This window comes from Coturnix japonica, chromosome 2 (genome assembly GCF_054131305.1).
Source record: "Coturnix japonica strain WE chromosome 2, WE-NBRP24, whole genome shotgun sequence".
NCBI classification, from domain to species: domain Eukaryota; kingdom Metazoa; phylum Chordata; class Aves; order Galliformes; family Phasianidae; genus Coturnix; species Coturnix japonica.
Genome location: NC_140664.1, coordinates 137,219,650 through 137,235,249, shown reverse-complemented (window position 1 = coordinate 137,235,249; position 15,600 = coordinate 137,219,650). Strand labels below are relative to the sequence as shown.

Sequence of the window (15,600 nt, the reverse complement as noted above, 5' to 3'; positions counted from 1 at the left end):
TCTGGCCTTTGCTATTTAGCCCTGACCAAACAGTGGGAGAGACGTGCCATATTTACACCACAATGGGTCCGCGCTGAGAACCTGTTTCATTACAGAGCGACTTAAACTCCCATTACTCCATCAATGTATCATTCTTCAATAGTTCATTAAAAGCTGCTCCTCTACAATAACTATTAACCATTTCTCAGCCCAGCTGGCAGGTTTAGAGCCCCAGCCAGTCTTTAGCAGAAGGAGGTGGGAGCGAGTGAAAGAAATAGATAGACAAGGGCTCCCTTTTTAAATTTAAACCAACTGAGGGACTTAAATAGTTTGAGGTAATTTACTTTTATTGAAAGGGGGAGGAGATGGAGGAAGCTTCTATTTTGACTTAATTATGTGCTGAGGTCCTTTACAGAGACAAGGCCACAAGAAGTTTTTATTGTGTTCCTTCTCTTGAGATTGGTTCATATTTCTGCCCAGGGGAGTTTCAAAGCTTGCACTGTGCTTAGAGGGGAGAAAACGTACCACAACTTAACCATAAATAGTGTCTTCAGTCCCTAAATGTTAAAAACAGGTCAAGTGGCACCACTCCCAATAGTCACTTAAGCCTGAGATGGAAAATGCCTGCTGGGTTGCATAGTTCACTTTCTGTTGTTGGTGAAGTTATGTCCCTCTATGACATCCTCCAAACTTTTAACCTGCGTATTTTTAAAGACAACTTAAGCATTTTTCCTTCGTGCTTTGGAAACTGAAATCTGTGGAAACTGACTTACAAACAGCCCAACCTCTCAGGTAAGTCCCCATGCAGATACCACAGTGCAGTGAAGAAGACAGCACTGTTCCCTTTGAATAAGGAACATCTGTTCCATAGCCAAGGGTGGGCAAAACTAAGGGAGTGAATAGCTGGATGGGTAGTGGGACTTCTGCTCTTGATATAGGTTGAGTTAGAAGGCCATGGGCCATACCTGTCAGGTGTTGTCTCCAAACAGAGGCCAGCCTGGATCCTCTGAACATCACTGTTCCCTTGTGATGTACTTATGAATACCACTGTGATTTAATATGTGATTTGTTCATCCTGGCTATGGATATATGAAATACAAATTATATATATATATAAAACATATATATATATATATATACACACACACACACACACACTACACATGCAATATATATATACTTATATGCATATAGTTGGAGCTAAAACAAAAGGGATTTCTTCTCACAATCTGGCTCGTGGAGAAGAAGAGTTTGGTTTCAGATCAGAATATGGCTCTTAAGGGCAGCAGTCTGGTGACAGTTTGGCACTGCTGAATCACAGCTCAGGCCTAGCCCTGAATTAGCAATGAGATAGCAAAGCAGCAAGGGCAGCTCAGACAGTGAGCCAACCTCAGAGAGATTGGGGCCTAGGAAGTGTTTCCTGAAGGCATTAAAATCAATCCTTTGCAATCAAAGAAGTCCAGATAGTCATGTTAGGCAAAAAGGAGTTGCTTTAGTGACTATGTTGGTGCTGGGAGGGGAAGACAGGGCCCCTATTGACAAAGATGAGGAGCTGAAGTTGGATCTTGAGTGACTTAAAATTCCAGCCACAAAACAGAGTTTTGCTTTTTTTTCTTTCTCTCTCTCTGCTTCTCCTTCTCTCTATCTGGGTAGGAGCTCAAGTATGTTCCTACCCTGGGGGATCTGCCGCACAAGAATGTGACTGAGCTGTTTTTTCTCCCCCCTCCTGCTGTAGGTGAAGCAAAACTGAAGGGTGGTTTGATTCTCCCTCAAGGAACAACATTCTTCAGTTATGAAATCGTCCCAGCCTTCTCTCCCTCGCTGCGCCCAGTTACTGAAAGCCTGCAGACTCAAGCAGGGATGGACCCTTCATGTTGACATACCTGTGAGATAAGGCTTGTGGGATCGGGGCCCCTTCAGTCAGCAAGAAGGTGAAGATCGCTTCTCTCCTGCTAGCATTCCTACAGGACAACATCAGGCATCTCACCCAAGATGTTCCACATGTCTTTGAGTTGGGCTTGTTCAGCTTGGAGAAGAGAAAGCCCTGGGGAGACCTCACTGTGACCTTCCTGTATTGTAGGGAGCTTATAAGCAGGAGGGGGAGCAACTTTTTACATGGTCTGATGATGACAGGACAAGGGGAAATGGCTTTGAGCTAAAAGAGGGGAGATTCAGGTCAGATGTTAGGAAGAAATTCTTTACTCAGAAGATGGTGAGGCCCTGGCACTGCTGCCCAAAGGGGGTGTGGATGCCCTATCCCTGGAGGCACTCAGCACCAGGTTGGATGGGTGCTAGGCAGCCTGAGCTGGTGAGGGGCAGCCAGCCCATGGGAGGGAGTGGGAGCTTGATGATCTTTCAGATCCCTTCCAACCCAAGACATTCTATGATTCTATAACATCAAGACAAGACAAAGGTATTAGGTTAACTGGCTCACTTACTCCCTGTGCTCAGTATATGCTTTTGGGAAAGTCACCCTGGGCTTGTGCCTATGGGAAAATGTTTTGCTCTGCTGACCTAATTCAAATGCTGTAGTCACCCAGGAGTGATGTACCTGGAATGGTTGCTTTAATTCTCTGCCAAACATTGTGATCTGACACCTTGATATGGGCTTAAGCTGCACCACACTGCAGCTCCGGCAGGTATAATCGTTTGGGGCTGATCTCTGATAAACCTGAATGGTGACACTGGTGTTAGCATAGTGTCCCACCTCTAACGGAGTAATGGTATCCACCCATCAGCTGAAACCACGCTCTCCGTGTGCTGTGTAACAATGCCTGTTTAGGGCTGGTGAAAGCCCTGCCATGGTGCGCACCATAGCTCTATTCTCTGCAGGCTGCTGTAGTGCTCTCTGGTATGTTATTAAATGTAGGACCAGACTGGACTTTGAAGGCATAGTACAAGGGCAAAGAAGGATGAAACAATACTTATGAGCTAAAATAGGTCCCTGCTCACACAAATGGTAACAAGAGCCAAGTACTCAAACATCAATGCATTCAAAAACTTGGGACAAAACATTGGTATAAATGGGAGATGTTAGACATGTTTTGCCCCAGGTTTTTGAATACCCTGTGTTAGAATTTGCCATATTCATAACCCAGTGAAAGCAATACTATTAACAGAGGGTGAGTTCCTCAGGCCCTTCATCTTCATTGTATCTCACTATGGCATCAATAACAATGATGTCTAATTTGTTCAACCCCTAGGAACCACCTCCAACCATGACTGCATTCACACAGTGCCCCACAGCCCATTACACCAGAGAGCCACAGATTTACTTGTCAACCCTATGAGTAGCTTTACATATTTTCTTGTCTCTACCAAGTGCCTCTACATCAGGTTTGAAAAGCTTGGATAGAGTCCCATGCCCTCAGTTCTTTCATTGTTTTTGCCATTTGCCTCCTTTTATGAAACTCAGTCCTGTCTTCATCAGCCCGTTTTACATGGAATTTTATCACACAGAAACAAGTTCACAGTGGGTTTATCAAAACCTCTGATGCTATCCAACCATGGTCCTTCACCAAACACATGGCACAAGGCACAAGGCTCACCTTTGTCTAACACGGGTCCGAAGATGGCCAAGCTGTCATTGACAGTTGTGCAGTTCCACCTCCTCCCCCGAAATTGGTGTTGGCACTCTTGGATCCCAATCTTCACCCCTTCTGCTACGCTGGGCATGATCTCCACATAGTTCCGACAGAATCGTAGCTGCTTGGGGACCAGTCCTGGGATGCTCCCACAGAGGATGGGCTGAGTCCCCAGAGAGGAATATTGGTGACCAATCGCCAAGGACCTGGAAAAAAAAAGCAAAGAAAAGAGATGCTGTCAGTCTGGCATTCAGTTTTGTATTTGCTTTCCAGGAATGGGGACAGAAAGTCACCAGAAAGCATCGTTTCCACTGTCATCTCTCTCCAAAATAACATCATTATCTCTCTTGTGAAGTTTCCTAGAGGACCAAGGAGGCTGTGGATGCCCCATCCCTGCAGGCATTCAAGGCCAGGCTGGATGTGGCTCTGGGCAGCCTGGGCTGGTGGTTGGTGACCCTGCACACAGCAGGGGGCTGGAAATAGATGAGCATTGTGGTCCTTTTCAACCTAGACCATTCTACAATTCTGTGTTACTAGAAACATCAGTGCAAGGGCACATGGAAGTTGGAGCCACGGCTCTATTGGTAACCTCTGTGAAAGCACAGTCTGCAAAAGGTTTTTCTGCTCTTTAGTATTTCCACAACTGCTTAGTTCAGGCATGTGCTTTGCAAGGCTTTATCAGTTTGAAGTGCTTAAAAAATTAAGTATTAAAAGTCTGCCTCTGGATATTAGTTCAGCAGATTTTCACTTTGCTCTCACACCAGTTTTAATCTGGGAATCTTCAAAACCAGTGTTGCATTTTCATAAAGCCCAGCTTTGCTGTGCTGTCACGAGGATATGCAAAACCTGCTTTGGCCACCAGTCTGTGAATTGCTCCAGTTAAAATGAGCAGAGTAAAATAAAAAACCACAACAATTGGAGTGCAGATTCTGCACTGAGCCAAATGGAAGTCTTCTGAAAGGAGTGTCCACGAACCATTATGTTGGTTGAAGCTTTAGAGACAAACAAGTCAGCTATGCAGAGAGATCAGCAGATACGTAGCTAATTAGATAAATTTTTTAAGTGTTTTTACTGGTGCTTCTAATAATAACCTTGATTACTAAAACCGAAGGGATTTTTAGAGCATAGTTTCCTATTCTTCTAATTAAATCTCTTGATTGACTTTTCTGCTCAGAATTAATGACAAACAGAAACCTGCCTGGGCAGCGTGTATTTCTGTTTACATTCAATTTTTTATTTTTTTTTTTGCTATGTGGTTTTCATTTGGGAACAGCCTGGTGTGTTTGAACTATCAGCAGGCACTGAGGGAATATGTCATCCCTCTCTTTTGCTCTAACATCATCAAGTGGATGAATTTTAGATGGACAAAGTGAAAGCAAAAAGTTTTCAGCTGGTTTCCAAAACTTAGGGGCCTCTTTCCACCTCGGCTGTGGTTTGAGTTGAAGATTAATCTCACCTAACATTGATTCTTCCTATTCCAAGGAAGAAATATGAGGCAACTATGAACTGCCCTCCAGAAGTGCCTGCTTTTTCCCAAGAAGAGGAAGGCAGGTAGATCACACTGACTAGGAGTTGTGCTCATCGCATCTACCTTCTAATGTCTTCAGCTGATCTACACACCCCAAGCTGCCCTTGTGATCAGTTAGAAGAGAGAAACAGGCGTTTCTAGGGCACGATTCATCTGCCCCATTTTAGACATTTGCTTAGGATGAGGTGAATCATGGCCTTGCCTCCATTGACTGTATTGACTAGACTAGAGAGAATAAACCCTGGGTGAGCAGCTGAGTGGGATGTGTCTGCGCTGCAGAAATCTCCAGGTGAATCATGTCATTACATCTAACAACAGGTACAGATAAGTTCCTTACAATTTCCCACCCAGGAAAGGTGAGTGCTGTGCTGAAGTCTGTAAAAAAAACCCAATCTGTAGGAGGGAGGTGAGTCCCTGCGGGACCCCGCAGTAGAAAGCCAAGGAAAGGACCCAGCTCACTTGTTTTCCCTATCTATGTGTCTTGATGTGGGTTTTCTTGAAGTTTTGATTAATTCAGGGAAAATCTAGTGGCAGAAAAGCACCTGCGAATGGATCCCATGCCAGACCAAAGGGTGTTTTCACTTTGACTTCACAGTGTACTTTTAATTTAATTGTTAAGCTACAAACAAAATGCTGGATCACACTTGATGGACTAAAGACACCTTTTGAAACACAGCTTCAGGCTGCAGGGGGCTTGCTTAGGGTGTTGCCCCTATGGCCTTGCTGGGCATACAGAGACTTATGGTGCCACATCTCCAACTCCAAGTCTATTCAGAGCCTAAATGCAAGGGAGATAAGAGCTATTCCCAGAAGGCAACTTAGAATACTTTAACCTCTGAAGTTAGATGGCCCTTATCTCTATAAACAGTGAGGAGAAATAGGTGTTTTCACTGAAGCCTCCAGCCTCCATTGAAGAGCACCAACAGTTGCTCTGACTCATCCTTCAGAGAATAGTTCATCTGCTGACTATAGTGAGAGTCTAGGATGGCTCCTTCCAGTACCTAAAGCTAACTTGGGTTAAAATATTTACAGAGCTTGTTCTCACATTGACTAAAGTCACCAGCATACATCCCAAAGCTTTCCTTACAAAGCAGCCACTGAGTAGGATCAACCCGCTGTTAGCTCAGTATGCCACGTTGTGAAGCCAGGAGGACTTTCTTCAGCCACTTCAACAGAACCTAGATGAAACTTTAGGACGCCAATTAAACTTCAGTTCATCTGAACAGCCAAACTCATGCCTGTACGTCTTTTGGAAGTTACTGCAGTGATACAGTGAAAACACAAGGCATAGGAAGAGGAGTTTACAGGTTGATGCCCTCAACTATTCGTTTCCATTGTTGGGAAGATCGTCTAAGATAAAAATTAAAAACATGTAGAAATACTTTTAATTGCTTTTCACACTGCTCCCTTCTCGATGCAGCAGGGAAACAGTCACACCTTACTTTGATCTGTGTTACAGTCTGGAAAGTTTAATCTGCAAAAGACAATCTCACGCAAGAGTCTTGTTCCCAAGGCGTCATCAGGCACTGAGACAGTGAATGTAAATTTGGAGTGTGCAGTCACTTGACTTTCAGTCAGAGCTATAGGGTGGAATCTCAACATCCGTCCATGCACAGTGCCTTTGTTGCTAAACACAGTGAGGTACAGTCCTTTTCCTTTCTTACTTACAGACTCTGGAGTGTGATAACATCAATTAGGGCACCCTCTTTTGGTCTCTAATTTGCTACCAGAATCCAGATGTAAACAGTTTATCCCTCTCTCTAAGGTCAGTTCATCTTCAGGAGACTGATCACAAGATATGAACCTTATGAACCTTCTAACCTCACCCATCCCAAGCAAGCAAACAAAACCCACCACCAACAACAACTGAAAAACAACAACCAAAACCATTAGAAAAGACTTGGAAAGACTACAAAGATCACAATCTCATTTCAGTGTTACTCAGCTTTCTGGTAGCACCCATCTTTCATTCTCCTGTTTCCAATGATCAAATCTGTTTTCTTTGCATTTCCCATTCTCCTATGATCTGTTTCAAAGCTGTCTTCTGCATGATGGTGATTTTGAAAGTGTGATGTCAAGAAATGGGCCAAGTGGTGAATATCTGACCAGTCATCATCTGCAACTGTTTTAAGCAACAGCTCTTTCTGGCTGCATTGACACCAACATCTTCTTTTTCACTGGAGAACTCACGAAGCTCTCAAGTTTACAAAAATGTTGATTCTCCTTGCAGGTACTGCTGAAGTTTGACCCAAGGGAAAGGGTCAAAGAGCCATTCTTTTCAAGCCAATTAGCTTTTTTTTGCCATTAGCTCAGTAGGAGCCATGAAAACACTGTTCTGTAACTCCACAGCCAAAGTTCTTGGCTTATCTTTAAGCCTTGCATGCCCTGAAGTGTTTAATTCAACCTCCAGTGAGCATTTTTTTTGCCAGCACACCTAGAGAGCTCTTCATTTCCCTTATCTCAATCTATCTGCTCCTTCAGCAGAGTGGTTGTAGATAAGTACCTGGCCACCTTCTTAATAAATTACATGTACTCTCCCTCTTGGAATGGACACCTCAGTCAGTTTATGAGGAAGAAATATGCAGGAAATATATTCTCATACGTTCTTCAGAGTGAAAAAAAAAGAAAAAAGAGAAGGCTTCAGTTCTGGATGACCTTGCTGTACAGCACCACTCTACGAACCTTTCAAGGTCACTACCTTCTCAGTGCTGGCTGTCAAAAGTCCTTGACGCATGGGGTGCAGCATGTAGAGGCGCGTACACCTACTTGCCTCTTCCTGAATTCTGTTATTCTTGAACTCTTGTAGAGGCTCTGTTTTGCTATTCATCTTGGAGAGGCCTTTAGCTGGCTCCAAGTGCTGCTGAGAGCGGATGTCCTTCTGGGATCCCTGACACAGGGATAAAGTAACTACTTCAATGGAATTTGTACAGCAGGAGTGTAACGTCTCTGCACCAACCCACCATAAGGACCAGAAAGCACTTAACTCCCTACTGAATATGGAAAACTGAGCACTAGCAGCTACACTGGTTCTTTTGTCTTATACAGATGCATGGTTGCAGCAGAAGTTAAGTCAAAGGATGTTCATCTGCTTATATTAGAGGGAATTTATGTTCACTTCCAGATAAACTAGGTCTTTTTTCACTCTGCTCCCTTTGAATGGGCTTCCCTAGCAGGAGGACGACACAGCTCCTCCAAATCCTCCCTCACAGCCCGTTCAGATTTCCAGAGGTTCACCTCACTCTCTTTTCCTTTTTGCCTCATTTTGGTTAACTCCCTGCAGTGCTTCAGAGCTGTCTATCCAAAAGGATGCACGCTCACAATGCTCTCAGCATTGTGAAACTTATAAGATAAAAATGAGGAAGGCATCTGGAGAAGTCTCCATAGGTCCTGTCAGGACTTCCATAGGTCCTATAAAGAAAACCTAGTGTCATCTCACATGTCCTGCTACAAGTCAAGAAGAGCTCACAGAAAAACTGCTTACAGGTGATGAGTGGGCACAGCTTTTACTCCACCCTACAACATCCAAATCTGGCCCCCAGTGGTTCCCTAACCATCATCCCCCACAGGTTGCTGAGGTCAAGACACATGAACTTCATGCATGTGAAGATGCTAAAAGTATGTTTGGGGAGGACATAACTACTAGGAGACTGAAGTTTCCAAAAGAACTGAGACTGCTCTGGAGGGTAAATGGCACCTGAGTGTTCGAGACACTTAAAGAATAGGACCTGTGTGTTAACCTTGATTCAGATTCAAAGACAGGGTGCCTTGCAGGGCTGGCATGCAAAAAGAAGAGTGATGGTGTCTATCCAGTGTGCACAGATGGAAGTTGGTAAGGTACCCAAAAGCATTTCAATCAGAGTTAGGGATGAGGTGTAGGAGAGGTAGATAAACCCATCATTTCTTCCTTTCCACTGCTATGGCATACACCACTTCCTAGGCTTTATGAAACACTTCTGTAGACTTTAATCACCAGATCTGAGATCAGATGGGAGGACAGACAGAAAAATGAATAGAGCTGTGTTCATTTTCGCTGAAAACCACTAATTTTCCAATGGAAAAAAAAAAAAAAAAATGAAGAAAGGGAAGGGAGCATACCCAAACCCATCATTTTAAATGGAAAAAGAAATCATTCTGCTAACTACTTTCCCTCTGGATGCATTTGATTTCCTTCTAGGCATGAAAACTGCTCCAGATCCAAGCAATTTAATATGTGATTTATAACAAAAATCTTAATTTGCTTCAGTTGAAGATATTTCAGCCTAAAACTTGAAAAATTGAAAACTACCTCAACACAGCTGAATGATTTATGAATATCTATAATGGTGACTGCAGTGGTGTATTCACCTTCTGGTCTCTGAGCATTTTTGTATTTACAGATTATTCCTGAAAGATCCACAGAAAGAATGAAGAAACCTAATCCTGTTGTTAGCTAACGTTCACTGTGCTGAGCTTCCAGATTTCTTTCTTTTCCTGATCTGGAGAGAAAAAGACTGAAAACTTCTGGATTAACTCTTCCTCTCAATTCTATTGTTACAACACCTTTTCTTTCATCTTAAAGGTGAGGACTTGAGCTATATTTTCTAGCCTTGAAAGTATGTACATAATTGTGTAGCTAGGTCTGATCCCGTAAATATACAAGCATGGAGGTAACTTTTCTCCCATGAATAATTCCCTCACCTTTACTCTGCATTAATAATTAACAATGGTGATGATGATGCAGCATTGTGTTTCTCTAGCACCTTTCATCAGAGGATCTCTGAGCGTGGGACTCATCTCACCCGACTTTGACCATTAAAAGTTGTTAGGCATCTCAGCCAAGTTAGCACTCTCCTCGAGTCCATGGAGCGGGATCAGCACCTCCAGAGGGCAATTGGGCCCATCCTAAGATAGGTACCTCAGATAGGTGGGCTGAATCACGGAGATGCCCAGGAGGCAGCACTGGCTGGGGAAAAGCTTGGGTGATGAGCGTAAATTAGACGCCTTGTTTTTAGCTGAAGTGAGAGAGCTGGAATCTCACCCATTTTCGCTGAACCTCAGAAGTGCCTGAGGGCTGCTAGGAGGACACCAAGGGAAGTCTTTGCCTGGTGACGGGTGGCAGCTCTCTGTAATGTGAACATGGCAGCTTTTTCCAAATCTAGATCCAACAGTTTGGGTCCAGATTTGGAAAACAGCAGACTCAACGGCAACTTCACGTGGATGCTAAGAAAGCTGTGTATAATTATTTGAGTTGAGGTTTGGCCGGGACAGTAAATTCCCACAGGAACTAAGGCACACCACAACACTCAGCACCTTCCACTCTGTGTGCAAGAGATGTTGCTTTGACTTTGTCTTCCCTTAGGATCTACACTATAGAAGGGAACAGGAGAGAATACGAGTATTAACAACCCGGTTCCTTGCAGAAAGTCTTAGGAACTCTTTAATTACCCAAGGCAATTAACTCCTCTGATGTACATGTCATCTGAAAAACAACCCATCCAGCAGAATAATGGCCCCTCAAACCATGTTTTCAAGCCTGGCTCCAGGACCCTGATATTGGTTCCACACCACATTCCCCATTTGGGTCTTCTCCCTGGAGGTCTCCCCACTGAAATCAGCCTCCATGCAGCTCCATTCACCTGGTAAGGTTTGCCAGGATCACAGCACGTGGTATTAGAGATGTATAAGCCTTAACATTTTAATCTGCCACCTACACTGCAGTTTATGAGCGCTGTAAATCTCGTGGTTACAATGAACTCATCTAATGATATTGCTGATGGATAAATTTACTTGGGATGAGGAACAACAGTTACTTGCAAATGAAAGAAGAGTAATTTAAAGTTTCATGTAAACACCTTTGCTGCCTCACTTCTGACTTCTCCCAGCCTAACCCCTACCAGGGTTTCATGACAAATGGAAAGTATGTATTCATGTGTGTGTTTGCTTCTTTCTTCCCTGTGTAGCACAGCTACATCTTGGGCACTGGGATTAAGCTTTACATTAAAAAACAAACAAAACACAGATTTTCTGTGTCAGGTGTGATAAATGAGTAGAACAGAGGGAAGAGAGAAGCCAATGTATTAGGCAAATACTAGAAAAATGTCTACAGTATAAATAGGTATTTAGACTCCTACTATGTATTTCAATAATAATTAGGAGTGCGGCTAGTCTTATCCTTCCTCGTTCTCCCTCCAGCCCCCAAAGCATCCCAACCTGAACTTTTTAAAATGATCAGCAATATAAATTATATGTTGTGGTTACAAACCTCTCATTAACACTCATCCCCCTGAATTGAGGTCTGTTCTGGGCTATGTCAGTGCTAAATACCTTGGAGGACTGAGCTCAGAGACCTCAGATGCTTGTGAAGATTGGAGCTGGACTTCTAAATTGCTTAAGTGCTTAAATGCTTGGGGGAATTTTGTCCTGAAACTCCTTAGTGATGGAGCCCATTTTGAAATGGGAACCATGGACGCAAAGCTGTGTTGTGCTGGTGTTAAGCAGCCCTATAAGAACAATATGATTTTCTCTGCCCCATCCATTCATCTCACACACCAAGTTTCCTACGTTTCTCACCCATTCCTCCAAGGACACCTTTTGAAGATGCATTTGATCCTACAACACATGCACGTACCCTCGCCCCGTTGTGCACACACACACACACACACACACACGTCTGCACATTCCCTCTTTGGCTCTAACTGAGTCATCAGGCTCACCAAATGTGTGAACTCACGCTATAATGTTCTCCCAGAAAAATAACAAATTGATTTCATTTTTACAGGCTACAGCATGCTATATAATTGGAGACACTGCCTTGTCAACTCAGACCGGTCTGACCCGACCAGAGACATTGCTTACAGCTGTTTACGGAGCCATAAACTTTCTTCCTCTTTGTTTTTCCTTCCTTTTACACTCACTCTCTTTTTACCCTTCTCACTTGAATGAATCCCATGGACACTTTGTGTTCTGCTTGTAAAATATTGTAAAGGAAAATGTGGGAAGCACTGATTTAGACAAGCCCTACAGTCTGTGTTTCAAGTTAACACTGTAATCAATGGGATTTAAATCTATGTAGCTTGGCACATTCCCTGAGCATTCAGGGAGTTATATTCATCTGACCCTCCTTAACACAGTTTTAGGGGGGGCTGTTTTGCATACAGTTTTACACTGTGTAAAAAACATTTCATCTTTAAAATACTCAAATATTCAAACCTGAATGAAATGATTTCACTTCTGTGGGAAAAGATGAAACACTCGAGTTTCTAAAAAGTTGTTTCCATTTTGAACTAATGAACTGAAAAAAAAAAAAACAAAAGAAAAGAAAAAGAAAAAGAGAAAAAGATAAAAAGCCCCAAAGAGCTTTTAATCTAGTAGTGCTATCCATCAAAATTCCATTTAGCTACTTCGCAATAAATTATGGTTCTGCCTTTTTTCATATCACCCATCCATCATTAACTCAGCATAGAGCCTACTCCTCCTTTGGTCTAAAATGTCACCGGATTCATTTCATTTGATTCCACCAACAAGCTCCAAACCAGATCAGTGCTAAAATCAGCTGTTCCAGAGCCACAATATAGGCATGAAAGCAGCTTACACCACCTTTGAAGACCACCTCTGTATACAGGATGGATATAGGTCTATGGAGAACACTCATCTGGTTCTTGGCCCAAACATAGATGGGAAAGGGACATAAGAATTGGACAGGGAAGAAAAACATTTTTCCACCAAAAAATGCAACAAAGATTTCCAGGTCTGTATTTGTCTTTTAAGGAAAAATTAAGGAAAAAGTGAGAAGCTCTGTAAGGCAGAGACCTCTTGAGCTTCTCCTTCCCTCTGTTTTGGAAAGGCTGCAGCAAAAGACATATTGTTAAGACAACAAAGAATATACATGGGGACGGTCATAAGGAACATCCCAACCTAAGTGAAGGTCAACCCTTGTTCAGAGATTAGAATAAGTTTTGCAAGGCTCCATAGCATCTAGCCATGATGCCATGAGACCCAACAATGTTTTCTCTTTTTTAGTTGCTCATAATCTTATTTTTATTTTTATTTAAATTAAATGGCAATTTCTGGAGTAAAAGAACATCTGGATTTCAGTCACAAAGCAGCCTAATTTTCTTGGTTTGCTGAGGAAAGCTCCCAAACTTTCTATGTCTTGGTCAACAGCATAACATTAAATCAATGTTTTCTATTTTTTTCTGAGATGGGAAGCCATATAGATAGATAGATGGATATATACATACATACACACATAGACAGGTAGATATATAGATGAATGTGAATCTATTCATAAGCAGCTTGCTTTTCTTTGCCATCTTCTTTGGATTAAAAGAGGCCACTTACTCTAAAGGTCTCTAAAAGGATGCTAAAAGACTAAAAGACTCTAAAAGACTCCAAAAAGGGTGATCCAAATGAAAAACTCTTCCAGCCCATTGACTCACTAAGCAATTGACCCAAACTTATTCTCAACAACAGAGTCATAGAGTCACTAAGGTTGGAAAAGACCTCTAAGAGCATCTCGTTCCAACTGTGAACCCATCACCACCATGACCAACCCATCACTAACACATAGAATGACTGTGCTTTCTTCTCCCATTTCCTCTCCCTAAAAGTACTGGAGTTTGGTGCTCGCATGCCAGGAGCCAAGTTTCAAAGAGTTCCTTTGACTCAGCAGATGTGATGCCTTGATGTTCCTCAGAACAGCATAACCACTCTCCAGCCTAAGAAGTTCTCAGTGAGATTAGCTTCCCAGTGGCTGGCTGAAAGAAGGCTGGTGGTGGTCAGGGGAGAAACCAGGCTGAGAGAGGATGTGTGTGTGGGTTTAGAGGGAAGAAAGTAGGTAGGGAGATGTCCTAAGAGCAGGAAAAGCTAACCCCAAATCTCCGATGGGGAGGTTGAAATAGGAGACAGGATGAAGAGGAATGACCATAGCAATGGGCTTGTTTTCCCTTGCTACCCTTCTGTGCTCAGGGTAAGGAGCCTGCAACAGCTGGGAGCTGCACCTGCAGACCTCTGTGCAGCACCACAGCACTAATGATTTCTCTCTGAAAGTGGTTGGGGAAATGCAGACAGGCTGCCAGATAGTGATCAGCTCGCAGAGGGGTGATCACTATTAGGCAAAGATACCAGCTTTGACATGCAGCGAGGGGAGCAGCCAAGAATTTGGGAAAGCAATCCCAGCTCTCTGCTGCACGCTCCTGTGCCAAGATACCTCCTGTGTTTACTTTAGAAACCAGAGACGAGCCCTCCTCTTCATAATAATAATAAAGCTTCAGGGTCACTCAGCTTAGCAGATGGCTTCCTTCCAGCTTGGATTTCTCCTTGTTACCTGCAGAACTGATGCACTGATGTTGCTGGGGGATTATGCAATGTTAATAATTATGTTTCGCAGGAGATCTGAGCAGCGACAAGGGGAGGCTGTGGGAAGGAAGCTCTATGGGTGAAAATAAATCAACCCGCAGATCTCATGGAATCACAGAATAGTTAAGGTTGGAAAAAAAAAACAAACAACACTAATATCACCAGGTTCAACCCCAACCCACCCCACCGTGTCCACTCACCACGTCCCTCAGTGCCATATCTCTATGGTTCTGGAACACCTCCAGGGATGGTGACCCCACCACCTCTCTAGGAAACCTCATATGGAACTTCTGGACATTGACCAGGAGCCCAGGTAGCTGCAGGAAACCACACAGCACTACTCAGATGGAGCTCACCACTCTCTTCATGCAACAGAAGCAGATCTGTCGCACCAAAGAGCTGCACAACAGTGGCTCTGGTTGCTCATGGTGCAGATTATGGCTTTCCCGTGCCTAAGGATTAGATCCTAAATAACAAGTGGTTTTTACTAGGTGAGATTACCTTAAAATATTCACTTTCCAAGAGTTCTTTTTGTTTTCATAAGCAATGAAATTGTTCTTATTCTTTGCATTTTCCACACTGAAACATTTTTTAGCTTTATAATTATTAATATAATTATTAATCTCACGTGCAACATAAGCACTGAAATGTACAAATCTTGAGATACTTTGACTGGCCTGAAGTATTCAGTTGAACAGATCAGAATTGTAGCAACTCATTTTGGTTAAGAAATAAGGAAGTCTTCAACATCCCATGTTGTCTGGAGAACAGATGTGTGAAGCTTTCAAGGTCTGTAGAGAAGCCATACATTAAGTGGTATACAGACTTCATACTTTAGAAGGCCTCGCACAACTCTTGATGTTACTATATGCAACAAAGCACTGTGTACTATTTGGAACAAATCGTTTGCATCGGAGCACTGAAATGCTCAGATCATTAATTAATGGTGCTCATTTTAACAAATTATTATTAAGGTCCAAAGCTTAGCAGGGATAAATGGGGATAAACTATTTTGTATTACTCAGCAATGTCTGGAGATTTTACAGCAGAAAGACCTCAGGGTTTGAAAGGTTTCTAAGCACTTCAGCTACTGAACATTACCTCATTTGTAACCAAATCAAGTGGACAAAGAGACAGCTTTCTTGAACGAACAGCCCATTCCTTAATTGTTGG

The 15,600-nt window shown here is 42.9% G+C and overlaps 1 protein-coding gene across 2 annotated transcripts in view; it reads right to left on the bottom strand.

Moving 5' to 3' along the window:
* The window catches only part of WNT3A (Wnt family member 3A), a 75,355-nt gene that overhangs the window by 29,177 nt on the left and 30,578 nt on the right, over positions 1 to 15,600 (bottom strand). For both annotated transcript variants that reach the window (XM_015853035.3, XM_085539119.1), the window contains exon 2: positions 3,528 to 3,769. In XM_015853035.3, coding sequence (XP_015708521.2) covers positions 3,528 to 3,769 — 242 coding nt within the window. The remainder of the gene's footprint in view (positions 1 to 3,527; positions 3,770 to 15,600) is intronic.